This window comes from Schistocerca americana, chromosome 4 (genome assembly GCF_021461395.2).
Source record: "Schistocerca americana isolate TAMUIC-IGC-003095 chromosome 4, iqSchAmer2.1, whole genome shotgun sequence".
NCBI classification, from domain to species: Eukaryota; Metazoa; Arthropoda; class Insecta; order Orthoptera; family Acrididae; genus Schistocerca; species Schistocerca americana.
Window position 1 is genome coordinate 668639823 of NC_060122.1, and position 15596 is coordinate 668655418.

The following is a 15596-nucleotide window of genomic DNA, read 5'->3' on the forward strand; positions in this document are numbered from 1 at the left end:
TGTTTCTTTTTATTTCCAGATATAAAAAGAAACACAAAAATCTTATTTTAAAATAAATATTGCATTATTCATTAACAATGTAATGGGGCACCCAGTTTTAAAGTTAGACATTTCCGTGTTTTCATACAGTCCAGTTTCCTTGCTGTACATGAACCTATTCTCATACAGGCCCAACAAACTGTTGTCAACCTCAGGTCTGATATCTGCTGCTTTGTGCTGTGCAGCCATTTCCCTAGTATCCTGTGATACTCAAAATGGTTCATATTTCTCACAACCAAAAACCTCCACTGGACTGGATCAACTACTAGTTAATCAAATCATCCAGCCAAAAGAGACAGGTCATAACATGATGTCATAGGAGCAATGACGTATATGACATAATCTGCTATTAAAAAATCATCCATAAAATACTTGAAAATGGCCTAAGGCCGAAATTGTACAATCGTACAGGAAATAAAGAGAATGGCAGCTGAAGGCTTCAAGAAATCTTCCAAAAAATTCATCACAGCTGCGGCCCCTATTGCATTGAAAATTATATATTTACATTTGTTGTTGTGTGAGAGTTTTTACTTTTGAAGAAGGACTTTGTCTAAAAGCTGACAATATTTCTAGTGTTCTTTTTCAGTCTTCTGAGCTGATACATGTACACATGTGCAGCCCCCCCCCCCCCCTCCCACCCACCCACACACACACACACACACACACACACACACACACAGAGAGAGAGAGAGAGAGAGAGAGAGAGAGAGAGAGAGAGAGAGAGAGCATTTCCTTGTATATTTGTACATCAACAGAAATAAACATGAGTTTCTGAGTATTCTTGGAAGCTACCGTTGTTCTTTGTTAGAATCTACAAGCAATTTGGAACAAATCGGTATTCGTATTTAGTTACTGTAGCAGGTTTTTTAACATACTGTGTTACATCTAGTTCTCACTTAAAGAGGAGTAGCCCTACACATTATCTGCATTTATTGTAAATTAACTCTGTTTACGAGTTTGCTAACAACTATAATTAACATCAAAACATATTAGAAAAATAGTAATTTTTACCACACGTTCTTGTGTTGTCTTAATAGTAATCTCGTTTTGTGTACATGTTTCAATTCTTACAGGAAATTAGCAGCATTTTAGCTTAAAAGATTAAAAGATAATCATCAGGTTTAATTTAGTTCTTTGCTCACTGCATCAGCCAAAATGCACATCCGCTGTGAATGCGGTTCTCGAATATGGGATGAGATGGCTGGAAACCATCCTGACTGCTGTTATATGATGGGCAGCTGCTGCGAATCGGTGTGTTGGAAGAGCCCCTGAGAGTCATGTACTTGTGATATCTGTACCAGAGGTACCTCAGAGTGCTACCTCTCCTGTGGATCCTGTCTCCTCTGCAGAAACTACAGGATCCGTTATTATTCGTCCACTTGACTGCGAGTGGTGTCTACGCATCTTGCACATGGTGGACGGGCACCAGGGAGGACTCAGGGTGCAGGGTGTTGTATCGATCCCCCTAACCAACAAGTCTGAGGTGCTGTCTTTCACTGAAACTAAGCTAGTGGGACTCAGCTCAACTGTTCTGGGGAAACTGTTCTGTCCAGTGCAACAGGAGGGAAAAGCAAAAGTATACGGGTCTATTAATCATCGGGAGTTCAAACATACAGTGAATGGTGGTACCCCATAGGAAAATTGCAGCAAGGGACAGGAAAGGACACCAGGCGCCCTCAGTGTGCATGCGTGGGGGCCTCATTCAACATGTTGAAGAGGCTACTCCGGTAGCCACTGAGGGAGCGGGGTGCAACCAACTGCATATTGTGGCACACATTGAAACAAATTATGCCTGTTGTCTGGGCTCCGAGGTCATTCTTGCGTCATTACAGCAACTAGCAGAGAAGGTCGAGAAGACCAGACTGGCACTTAGAGTTTAGAGTTCCAACAAAGCTCACAATTTACAGCATTGTCCCCAGAAATGATTGTGACCCTTTGGTTCTGAGTCGAGTGGAAAGTCTGAACCAGAGACTTCGAAAGTTCTGTGACAAGCTGGGCTGTGAATTCCTGAACTTGTGCCATAGGATTTAGATCTGTAGTGTCACCCCCCTAAATAGGTCAGGTGTGCACTACACATCAGAGGCTGCTACTCAGGTAGTGTGTGGAATGCACACAAGGATTTTTTAATTTAGGTGACTCTCCATCCAATAGAGATAATGATAGCTGTATGAAACCCAGAAGTATCAGCGTAACATCAAAAGAAATGCCTCCTGCACGTGAGAGTATTAAAGTCCTAATAGTAAACTGCCGAGGCATTCACAACGAAAGTGCCAGAGTTTGAAGTGCTCATGAAGAGCAGTGAAGCTCATGTAACACTAGGTACAGAAAGCTGGTTGAAAACAAATTGATAGCAGTGAATTTTTGGGGAAAATTTAAGTGTTTATTGAAAGGATAGGCAAATGTGAAATGGAAGTGGCATATTTGTTGCAGTAGATAAGAAACTCAAATCCACCAAGACAAAAACTGAAGCTGCATATGAGATTGTTTGGGCAAGACTCAGTATCAGGGATGGGGAAAAAATGATAACGGGATACTTCTACTGCCCGCCAAACTCATCTCCTGATGTAACCGAAAACTTTAGGGAAAATTTAAGTTCACACGTATATAAGTTCCCCAATCACATGTAATCATCAGCAGAGACTTTAATTATCAAACAATTAATTGGGAAAATTACAGTTTCATTAGTGGTGGGCATGATAAGATAGCCTGTGGAACTTTACTAAATACCTTCTTCGAAAACTACATAGAACAGATAGCTAGAAACACCAATCATGATGGAAATATATTGGATCTAATGGCAACAAATAGACCTAATGTCTTTGAGGATGTCCACATTGAAACTGGTATCAGTGACCATGGCAACAGTGATTACCACAGTACAAAGGACAACTAAAACAAGTTCAAAGATATATGTTCGGTAAAGTAGACAAAAAATCAGTAGTGTCATATCTCAATGAGGAACTTGAAACTTTCAGGACAGGTCAGGAGCATGTACAGGAACTCTGGCTCAGGTTTAAAAGAAAAGTGGACCATGCACTGGATAGATATGTAACCAGTAGAACAGTTCAAAATTGGAGGGAACCTACACAGTATACAATCACTGCAAAGAAACTTCTAAAGAAGCAGACTTTACTGCATAATAGATGTAAAAGTAAGCAAAGTGCTATGGATACAGAGATGCTGGATGAATTGATTTGGCTGTCAAGAAAGCAATGCATGATGCCTTCAATGACTACTGTAGAAGCATATCAAGTGGTCTTTCGCAGAACCCAAAGAAATTCTGGTCAGACATAATGGCTGTTAGTGGCATCAGAGTTAGTGTCCATTCCTTTGCGAATGAGGGTAGCAAAGTACAAGCTGAAATGCTTAACTCCATTTTCAAATGTTCCTTTACAAAGTAAAACCCTGGAGAATTGCCCCAATTTAATCCTCATACCACTGAAAAGATGACTGAATTAAGTATTAGTGTTAGTGGTGTTGAGAAACAGCTGAAATCGTTAAAATTGAACAAAGCTACAAGTCCTGGTGGAATCCCTGGCAGAATTTGCCCCTCTGTTAACTATAATCCATCATAGCTTCCCTGAACAAAAAACCGTGCCCAGTTCTTGGAAAAACGCACAGGTCCCTTCTACATGATGAGTAATTGAAGTGATCCACAAAACTACCATCCAGTATCCTTGACATCGATATGCTGTAGAATCTTACAACATATTCTGAACTCAAACATAATGAGGTACCTTGAACAGAATGACCTCCTCAATGCCAGCCAGAATGGATTTGGAAAACATCATTCATGTGAAAGCCAACTCTCATTTTTCTCACACAACATACTGAAACCTTTGTATCACGGCACCCAGATAGATGCAGTATTCCTTGATTTCCGTAAAGCATTTGACTCAGTATCACACCTACATTTACTGTCAAAAGTAAGATCATATGGGTTATCAATTGAAATTTTTGACAGGACTGAGGACTTTTTGGTAAGCATGTTATCTTGGATGCAATGGTCCGATGTAGAAGTAACTTTTGGTGTGCCCCAGGGAAGTGTGTTGAGACCACTGCCATTCATGTTGTAGAGGAAGTCTCACGAAAGACACACAGGAGTGGCCCACAGGTCATGCGGAAAGGCCACCAGCCGCCACCACTGCATCTGCCAGCCACCGCCACACCTGACTTTTGTACACTAGTCTGCCAGTAGTTGGTTGCGCATGCACTTCCCGAGTTAAGCATAAACAATGCTGCCATTTCATTAACTTTATTTACAGTAGGTGCTCAAAATGGTGCCCATCTGCAGTAAGAGCAGCCTGGCATCTCGTGAACATATTAGCAAACACTCGACAAATTTCGGCTGCCGAGATCTGGAAAATGACTAGCCAAACCCTGTCTTCCAACTCTTTGATTATGTGGGGATTGGTTGCATACACTTTGTCTTTTAACATTTCCCAAAGATAAAAATCATGCAGATTTAGATCTGGAGAATGAGTAGGCCAGTCAACTATTCTATCATCATAAACACTTCGTACTGCTGTCATAGAAGCATTGGTGATGTGTGGTCTTGCCTCGTCCTGCATGAAATAACGGTACATCTTTTTGTTAGTGTTGGTTCTCAAGAAAAAAAGGATGCAGTATATTGATGTATAAGATGCAGTATATTGTTCACATACCTGTCAGAATGTATTGTTTCATGGAAAAAGATTGGTCCAATAATTCATCTTGCACTAACTGCCACCACACTTCTGTTTTCACATCATGCAGAGTTGGTTGTAATGCATGAGGATTCTCAGAGCTCCAACACAGATTGCTCTGAGAATTTACATGCTCTGACAAATGCGGCATTGCTTCATCAGAAAAAAAGTCATCTCAGGATCAACTTCACCATCGTGCACACACTGTAACAGCCAGTTGCAATAACAATGTCGAACAACAGTATCTGAATTCCTCAGTTGATGCACTACTGTTATTTTGTACAGTTTCAATTTCACTTTGTGCAAAGCTCTATGAGCAGACGTTCAGACGTTCTTGACACACCAGTGTGAAGTGCCAAGCAGCACAGAATTTTTCTCAGACTTCTTCCCAAGGCCTCCCTTTCCTAGTCTAATTTATTTTCGGTTAAATTTCTTGGTTCTCTAGGCCTACGTTTGTGTAGCACAGATCTAGCCTCTTGAAATTTCTTCACTAATCTGTGTAACGTCAAACCATTGGGAACATGCTCACCAGGAAATTTTCGTATGAATTCAAGCTGACCTACCATATAAGATTCGGTTTTCGCATAGTTCAATAAAAGAAACACTTGTTGATCCTTCTTGTACACCATAGTGAATGGAAACTTGACAGAAAACTCAAAACAACACCCGAGCACAGTATTGAAGACACTCGCACTGTGTTTCTGTCTGAGGACCGGGCCCAACAACATAAGGGCAGTGAAACCCCCAGATTCGAAGCAGTATCAATAATGACATCTAGCAACAATGTTTGAAGTAATTAAACCTGACAAAAAACACCCACCTCAAAATAAAAAATCTGCACACTCAGTCGCACAGTGTATGGGCCACGCCACAAAGTATTGGTTCTGAAAACTATGCATAGCAACAACTGGCAGAAACAGCAGCAACAGACTGAAGGAACTAAATTGGGAGGCTCTTGAACACAGATGTAAACTATCCCTAGAAAGTCTGTTAACAAAGTTTCAAGAACTAGCTTTAAATAATTACCCTAGGGATATACTACATATCCCACACATAGGGATCATGAGGATAAGACTGGAATAATTGCTGTATGCACGGAGGTATTTAAACAATCATTCTTAGTACACTCCATACATGAATGGGACAGGAAGAAACCCTAATAACTGGTACAATGGAGCGCACCCTCTGCCATGCACCTCACAGTGGTTTTGAGGGATGGGAGGGAGGGCGGGGGAGAGGGAGGGAGGGATTTGGGGGGGGGGGGGGAGAGAGAGAGAGAGAGAGAGAGAGAGAGAGAGAGAGAGAGAGAGAGAGAGATGGGGGGGATTTGTTTATGTTAAACTGCGAGGATAATTCTGTCTGAAAGCTAAGCACTTTTCTATATGCTGTATCACCACTTAGTGACCTATCCTCATATGCGTATTACAGTCAATCCTGGATGATCCATCATTGCATACATTCTCCACACCCTTCCTATATTACCTTGGCTTCTTTGTTACATTGAGTTAAACCATAATTTACCTCCTCCTCGTATGTTGCACTGAGAGCAATCTGACTGCCTGCCTTTTGCAGATACCATATTTACTCGAATTAAGCCGCACCTGAAAAATGAAACTCGAAATAAAGGGAAAAAAAATTTCCCGAGTCTAAGCCACACCTGAAATTTGAGACTCGAAATTCAAGGGGAGAGTAAAGTTTTAGACTGCACCTCCTAGTCAAAACAAGGTTGGTCCATTGTAACATGAGACACAATTTCAGTCAAATGGATGAAGATACAGCTACAGTAGTTTCGTTCGAGTCATAATCTTAACAGTTAAGCTTTACCAAGTAGCTACTGCTATGTGTCAGGATGGATACCCGTATGGATACGGGTACCCTTCCTTTTTCATGTGCTTCGTCTGGTTTGAATCGATTGCTTATTTTGCTTTGATCTGATAAGTGCCGTTCTCTTTGATATAGGTGTTTGCGTCACTCTAAGCTGAAAATGCATTGTATCATGCATTGTTTGTGGCATTCTGATAATGCGTGTTTACGACCTGTAGCCACTTGCAGCATAGCTTGCTTTTGTGCACGCTACCACCACTTACAATCAAAAAGGAGAGGAATTGTCTCATTAGCGAAACAATGGCAAGAGACTGCTATTTGTTAGTACTTACACTGCTGCTTTGTTTGATAATGATCAACAAGAAGCAAATAATAGACTGTGTATGATAGATGATGTTCTGAACGAGAGTTTAGCGAAAATTTTTCTCCATTTGAAAATCTTTGCAGATGCCTCTTTAGTACATTACATTCTGCACAGAAATTAGTCATCTTAGATTTAAAAATCTGGGCAGTTGCTGTGCTTCATTTCTGACTGTATCACTATTGAGCATAAGAATAATACAAATATAAACATGACATGATACGTATATTTTTCCGCGTTTGCTGTTGTCTCACTCTAGTTTCGTAGTTTATTAGGCAGACAGGATTTAAATGAGATAACAGCAAACACGAAAGAATATATGGCATAATGTTTACATTCTTCTACCTTTTCTTTTAATTTATTTACTGATGCAGAGGTTTTGGCACCAGTATTTAAAGAGGGATGAAATTAGTGCCATACAATGTAAATCTTCATCAGGTAGAAACACAAATGTACACAACTATAAATCATGAAAAAATTATCCAATATTATAATATAATAAAAAAATTGTGGTCTTTCCACTGGAAAATTCATTAAGTGAACTTTGTTTATTAATTTTTTCCTGACAAAATGTTGAACAATGATATAAAATATGTACATACATATTCATATAGAGTAAGAAAGTGAAGAGTGCTTAAGGCAACCACTGAATTCTGCACAAATCAAGGAGAACTTTTATAATCCAAAAATATGCTCTTTCATCCATTTACTCTCTTGCATGACACATCAATGACCGGAGCCTTCTTCTTTTGAAACAGAAAGAGATATTTCTGATATGCTTGCCAAGCCTAAGACTTGACATCCATTCCTGTTTCTATAAACTACATACAATTAAAATCTGTCACATCACAAAGTTGAACTGTTTTGATTGTACTATGACATATTCAGTATATAAACATTAAATTGTATCTTTTTACAAATCAACTGTATAATAAACAAAAAATGTAGTAAGTGGTCATTCAGGTCCATTGCCTCGGGCCAAAATATACTCGACAGTTTGTGCACAGTTTTCTAGAACTCCATTAAAAACAATGCATTGTATTTACAATTGTACATAATTCCTTAAAACAGGAATTGCTGAAAAATTACTATTGTACTCATTGCAACTTAAAATCTATTCTGATTAATAACAGAACACACAAAAACTACATAAATCTAAAATTGCATCTTTAAAATAATCCATTTTCATTGACAAAATACTGGGACAATGACGGAGTAATAGTGTACATAACACTGCACACTCACAAACTAATAACTTACTGGACAGCTTGTTATTACTGACTGTTGTTATCTGCTTCAGTGGCATAGTCAGGGAGTATAATGTTATCCTGTTCATTTCCAACTATGGCTATTTCTGACAACACAATCCCATTTTCGGGGGCTACAATATTGTCTGTGCTAATGATAATTGTTTCTGGTGCTCCCTCCCCAACAGAATGGAATGATTCAAAGTGCTGTTCTGTTTCAAACTTGTTATCAAAGACTACTCCACATAAAGCACAAGCATAGCTTTCAGCTGGTGCTGTATCCTCTTGTATAGATTGCTGAGAAACAGTACTTGCAGCTGCACCTGGAATTATCATTTTTGCTTGATCTGCACGACTACTGTGCGCTCCTCTCCCACTTTTCACTGGCACATCTATTGGAACATCAGAGTCCTGTAATAGTAAAGTTAACCAAGTAATTATTAATTTCTTTCCATGAGCATCTATAAAAGTCACTACAAAATGTCTTTATGCCTTAGACAATATGAGTGGCATAACAGGAGAGCCGCCCCCCCCCCCCCCCTTTCCCTTCCCTTCCCCGGAGTAGAGTTGTTGTGAGAGGTGGGGCAAAATGTTTATTACAGAGGCATCAGAAATGATGAAAAAAGACACATAGTGCATAACTTAAAGAGCTGACTGGCTTTCAAATAATGCAATTTGTTTAAAAAGATTGGAAGTGGAAGAGACATCACTTTCAAGACTGTGGGGTAACTGATAGCAATAACTTGAAGTGATGATTTTTTTACTCTAGAGCAGGGCTTCACAACATACATGCTCGCGGAGCAAGCTGTGAGCAGCAAGGCGCGAGCACGGAGCAGCGCAAGCACGCTACCCCCACTACCGGACCAGAGCGGAGAGTCACGTGGGGCACACACAACAGCTGCTGCCAGTCAATGTATATCTGCGGCCACCTGCAGGGATATCACTAACGAATTATTACTGTGACAAATGAAACAAATAAAGGAGAATGTACACGTGCCACATAATTTTATTAGCTTAGTGTATGCCTCTACTTTCGTATTAATTTGTGAACTGTTACACAACAAAAGGTGTCACTGAAGTGTGGGATTCTCTGTTATCTTGTACTTTTTGCCCTTTACAATTGCATCTATGTGCGGAGTAATTGTTCTTGTACATCGTAGGCGCAGTGTGCAGTTTAAATTTCGATCAGACAATGCGTTTCTCAGGCGCGTCTTGTTACATTTCATTGCAGAGAACAGTTATTCACAAACATACATGGAACCGAACATTGATATTATTGTAGCCGCCAGTTTGTGCAAATGAGGAAATCTATCCTGAGGGAAGTGTCTGTAAAATTCCAAAATGTTTTACTTGTTCTGAAATTTGTCTCTGTATTCTCTGTCACACTGCAGGTCAATAATTTCTAGTTGCAGCTCAGGACGAATCTCTTCAATATTCGCTGAATACGGAGAGGAGAACAGATCAGAATCACTGTCTAGTGCTGTCAGATCTTGAAAGCGTTGATCAAATTCTTCCTTAAGGGCAACTAAACTATGTGAATAACGTTCACAGTCTTTGTGAACATCTTGCATGGATGATAATTTACGAAAATGAGCTAGATTTCCTGTTTCCAGCTGACTCACCCAAAGTGTCAATTTCATTTTAAAAGCTCGTATTCGATGTATGAAATGAGTAATTAGCAGATCTTTACCTTGTAGTGAAATGTTCAATGCATTCAGATGGCTAGTTAAATCTGCTAAGAACGCGAGATCACATTTCCATGAAGGCTCTTTCAATTCAGGAACACACATGTTATTTATCCCCCCCCTATGGACCACGGACCTTGCCGTTGGTGGGGAGGCTTGCGTGCCTCAGCGATACAGATAGCCGTACCATAGGTGCAACCACAACGGAGGGGTATCTGTTGAGAGGCCAAACAAACTTGTGGTTCCTGAAGAGGGCAACAGTCTGGATGATTGACTGATCTGGCCTTGTAACAATAACCAAAACGGCCTTGCTGTGCCGGTACTGCGAACGGCTGAAAGCAAGGGGAAACTACAGCCGTAATTTTTCCCCAGGGCATGCAGCTTTACTGTATGATTAAATGATGATGGCGTCCTCTTGGGTAAAATATTCCGGAGGTAAAATAGTCCCCCATTTGGATCTCTGGGCGGGGACTACTCAAGAGGATGTTATCAGGAGAAAGAAAACTGGCGTTCTACGGATCGGAGCGTGGAATGTCAGATCCCTTAATCGGGCAGGTAGGTTAGAAAATTTAAAAAGGGAAATGGATAGGTTGAAGTTAGATATAGTGGGAATTAGTGAAGTTCGGTGGCAGGAGGAACAAGACTTCTGGTCAGGTGACTACAGGGTTATAAACACAAAATCAAATAGGGGTAATGCAGGAGTAGGTTTAATAATGAATAGGAAAATAGGAATACGGGTAAGCTACTACAAACAGCATAGTGAACGCATTATTGTGGCCAACATAGATACGAAGCCCACACCTACTACAGTAGTACAAGTTTATATGCCAACTGGCTCTGCAGATGACGAAGAAATTGAAGAAATGTATGATGAAATAAAAGAAATTATTCAGATTGTGAAGGGAGACGAAAATTTAATAGTCATGGGTGACTGGAATTCGAGTGTAGGAAAAGGGACAGAAGGAAACATAGTAGGTGAATATGGATTGGGGCTAAGAAATGAAAGAGGAAGCCGCCTGGTAGAATTTTGCACAGAGCACAACATAATCATAACTAACACTTGGTTTAAGAATCATGAAAGAAGGTTGTATACATGGAAGAACCCTGGAGATACTAAAAGGTATCAGATAGATTATATAATGGTAAGACAGAGATTTAGGAACCAGGTTTTAAATTGCAAGACATTTCCAGGGGCAGATGTGGACTCTGACCACAATCTATTGGTTATGACCTGTAGATTAAAACTGAAGAAACTGCAAAAAGGTGGGAATTTAAGGAGATGGGACCTGGATAAACTGAAAGAACCAGAGGTTGTACAGAGTTTCAGGGAGAGCATAAGGGAACAATTGACAGGAATGGGGGAAAGAAATACAGTAGAAGAAGAATGGGTAGCTTTGAGGGATGAAGTAGCGAAGGCAGCAGAGGATCAAGTAGGTAAAAAGACGAGGGCTAGTAGAAATCCTTGGGTAACAAAAGAAATATTGAATTTAATTGATGAAAGGAGAAAATATAAAAATGCACTAAATGAAGCAGGCAAAAAGGAATACAAACGTCTCAAAAATGAGATTGACAGGAAGTGCAAAATGGCTAAGCAGGGATGGCTGGAGGACAAATGTAAGGATGTAGAGGCCTATCTCACTAGGGGTAAGACAGATACTGCCTACAGGAAAATTAAAGAGACCTTTGGAGATAAGAGAACGACTTGTATGAATATCAAGAGCTCAGATGGAAACCCAGTTCTTAGCAAAGAAGGGAAAGCAGAAAGGTGGAAGGAGTATATAGAGGGTCTATACAAGGGCGATGTACTTGAGGACAATATTATGGAAATGGAAGAGGATGTAGATGAAGATGAAATGGGAGATATGATACTGCGTGAAGAGTTTGACAGAGCACTGAAAGACCTGAGTCGAAACAAGGCCTCCGGAGTAGACAACATTCCATTGGAACTACTGACGGCCTTGGGAGAGCCAGTCCTGACAAAACTCTACCATCTGGTGAGCAAGAGGTATGAAACAGGCGAAATACCCTCAGACTTCAAGAAGAATATAATAATTCCAATCCCAAAGAAAGCAGGTGTTGACAGATGTGAAAATTACCAAACTATCAGTTTAATAAGTCACAGCTGCAAAATACTAACACGAATTCTTTACAGACGAATGGAAAAACTAGTAGAAGCCAACCTCGGGGAAGATCAGTTTTGATTCCGTAGAAACACTGGAACACGTGAGGCAATACTGACCTTACGACTTATCTTAGAAGAAAGATTAAGGAAAGGCAAACCTACGTTTCTAGCATTTGTAGACTTAGAGAAAGCTTTTGACAATGATGACTGGAATACTCTCTTTCAAATTCTAAAGGCGGCAGGGGTAAAATACAGGGAGCGAAAGGCTATTTACAATTTGTACAGAAACCACATGGCAGTTATAAGAGTCGAGGGACATGAAAGGGAAGCAGTGTTTGGGAAGGGAGTAAGACAGGGTTGTAGCCTCTCCCCGATGTTGTTCAATCTGTATATTGAGCAAGCAGTAAAGGAAACAAAAGAAAAACTCGGAGTAGGTATTAAAATTCATGGAGAAGAAATAAAAACTTTGAGGTTCGCCGATGACATTGTAATTCTGTCAGAGACAGCAAAGGACCAAGAAGAGCAGTTGAATGGAATGGACAGTGTCTTGAAAGGAGGATATAAGATGAACATCAACAAAAGCAAAACAAGGATAATGGAATGTAGTCTAATTAAGTCGGGTGATGCTGAGGGAATTAGATTAGGAAATGAGACACTTCAAGTACTAAAGGAGTTTTGCTATTTGGGGAGCAAAATAACTGATGATGGTCGAAGTAGAGAGGATATAAAATGTAGGCTGGCAATGGCAAGGAAAGCGTTTCTGAAGAAGAGAAATTTGTTAACATCCAGTATTGATTTAAGTGTCAGGAAGTCATTTCTGAAAGTATTCGTATGGAGTGTAGCCATGTATGGAAGTGAAACACGGACGATAAATAGTTTGGACAAGAAGAGAATAGAAGCTTTCGAAATGTGGTGCTACAGAAGAATGCTGAAGATTAGATGGGTAGATCACATAACTAATGAGGAAGTATTGAATAGGATTGGGGAGAAGAGAAGTTTGTGGCACAACTTGACCAGAAGAAGGGATCGGTTGGTAGGACATGTTCTGAGGCATCAAGGGATCACCAATTTAGTATTGGAGGGCAGCGTGGAGGGTAAAAATCGTAGAGGGAGACCAAGAGATGAATACACTAAGCAGATTCAGAAGGATGTAGGTTGCAGTAGGTCCTGGGAGATGAAAAAGCTTGCACAGGATAGAGTAGCATGGAGAGCTGCATCAAACCAGTCTCAGAACTGAGGACCACAACAACAACAACATGTTATTTATTTCCATGAACATATTTACCTCATCTAATAGGCAAAAATTCGATTTAATAATTTGCCACGACTAAGCCAGCGGACCTCGCTGTAATAAGGCAGGCTACCATACTGGCTTTCTACATCCTCAAGAATGCTTTTAAATTGTCTGTGTTGTAGCCCATGCTTCCTCATATAATTGGTTGTACGAACAACAACACTCATCACATTTTTTAGAGTGATACTCTTTGCACATAAGTTTTCCTGGTGGATCACACTGTGAACGCCCCTTATTTCATTCGGCACGGTCTTCTCCTTCAACAGCGCAACGAAACCTAATTTTTTTCGTCATCGCTGGTGCACCGTCCTTAGACATTGAAACTAAAGAATTCCACGACAATCCTATATTTTCAACACTTTCTTCAATACTACTTAAAATATCACCTCCGGCTGTAGTGTTCTTCATGGCTACTACATCGAGGAGCTCCTTCCTCACCCGAAGATCTCTATTAACACCTCTAATAAATATGGAAAGCTGCGCTGTTCCAGTTATATCAACACTTTCGTCCAGAGCTAGAGAATACGCCATAAAATCTTTATAGATATTTGCAAGGTGGATCTGGACGTCGTCTGCCATGTCCTGTATGCGACGCATAATGGTCATGTCAGATAATGGCACAATCCGAAACTGTTCAACTTGAGATGGACACAAATGTTCCGCTGCAACTACCAAACATCTCTTATTAAATCAGCATCAGTGAAGGGGCGCAGGGATTTTGCTAAAAAGAAAGCAATTTTGTAGCTCACTCTGAGAGCTGCCTCAGTTGATTTTTCTTCGTCATCCAGATCTTCTTCGGATAGCTTCCTTTTAAGTTTAATAACTTCCTGTGCACGATCTGGTCCATTACATTTTCCACTTCCGTAAGTCTTTCGCGTCGTACGACATATAATGTCGTTGCAAATTAAATTTCCTAAAAGACTTCAGCATTTTGTGACATACTAAACATTTTGCAACACCATCTTTTTCTGTAAACAGATACAATTCCTCCCAATGGGGGTTGAACTGCGAAAGCATGGTTGGGGTTACACAACGGCGACTTGACATTATTCTTAACCAGCGAAGTGACTGTTAGAGCTGATCGCAGTACTTTTAACGTTACACAGTCGGCAAAAATTCAATAGGCACGCTGCGGTCCTATTCATACGTGCGCACGCATTTCCCCTCCCTCCCTACTCCGCGACCTTGCACCTGCTCGCGAGCACGTGCCTGAGCAGACGCGAGTACTCGCTCTCAAAACGGGCCAGTTGTTAAGCCCTGCTCTAGAGGAAGGAAAATGAGACATAAGAAGGGTGTTCCAATAGGGAGGATGAGCTGGATAGAACTGAGGGGAGAAAAGGGGAAGGAAAGGTCACTAACAATAATGTACAAAGCAGTGAGAAATCAGAAGAAAGTGTCAACATGACAGAAAGACTGTTTTCAATGTTGTTAAAAGTAAGAGGAAGCGGAGAGCCTACTGCAAATGTGAAAGGATATAAATATTTGTGGATGCTGTAACAGTAGTTATGTAGAGATGAAGAACATGCACAGGATAGTCTACCGATGACAGCTGCATCAAACCAATCTTCAGACTGAGAATAACAATAACATCGACACATTAAATACAATCTGCTGACAATGTTGACTAGCATACACTCATTGAATTTCTCTCAGTATCACAGATAAAATACAGGAAGTGATAGGTTGCCTACTACTCGACAAAGCAGGTAGAAATTGAGTAGGGTAGCCTATCCATCATATTATTCAATCCATACATTGAGCAGGCAATAAACGAAACTAAGGAAAATTTAGATAGCATGTTAAAGTTTTTATTTTTCTTCCTGAAATTTAAGGTTTTCAATGAAGCATTAATTATCAGAGATGGCACAATTCTTGGAATAGCAATTGAATGGAATGGATAAAGCCTTGAAAACAGATTATAAGGTGGACATAAATAAAGTAAAACAAGGGTAATGAGTGAAGTTAAATTAAGTCATGTGATGCTGAGAGACTTACATTATGAACTGAAATGCTAAAAGTAGCACATGAGCTTTGCTATTTGGGCAGCAACATATGTTGTCAGGGTTAATGAGGATATAAAATGCATACTGTCAACAACAAGAAAAGCTTTCCTAAAAAAGAGAAATGTGTTGACATCAAATACAAACATAAGACCAGAATGAATTTTCACTCTGCAATGGACTGTGCAATGTTTTTGAAACTTTCTGGCAGGTTAAAATGTGTGCTGAGCTGGGACTCAAACCCAAAATGTCCACTTCAATGGCCAATGCTCTTACCAACTGAGCTATCTAGGCACGACTAACAATCTGCTCTCGCACATTTGCTTCCACCAGTATCTC

The 15596-nt window shown here is 40.2% G+C and overlaps 1 protein-coding gene across 4 annotated transcripts in view; it reads right to left on the reverse strand.

Moving 5' to 3' along the window:
• Positions 1-7450: 7450 nt before the first annotated feature.
• LOC124612678 (zinc finger protein 250-like) overlaps positions 7451-15596 on the reverse strand; it is a 154648-nt gene continuing 146502 nt past the window's right edge. For all 4 annotated transcript variants that reach the window (XM_047141004.1, XM_047141003.1, XM_047141006.1 and 1 more), the window contains one exon: positions 7451-8567. In XM_047141004.1, coding sequence (XP_046996960.1) covers positions 8184-8567 — 384 coding nt within the window. In that variant the 3' untranslated portion in view covers positions 7451-8183. The remainder of the gene's footprint in view (positions 8568-15596) is intronic.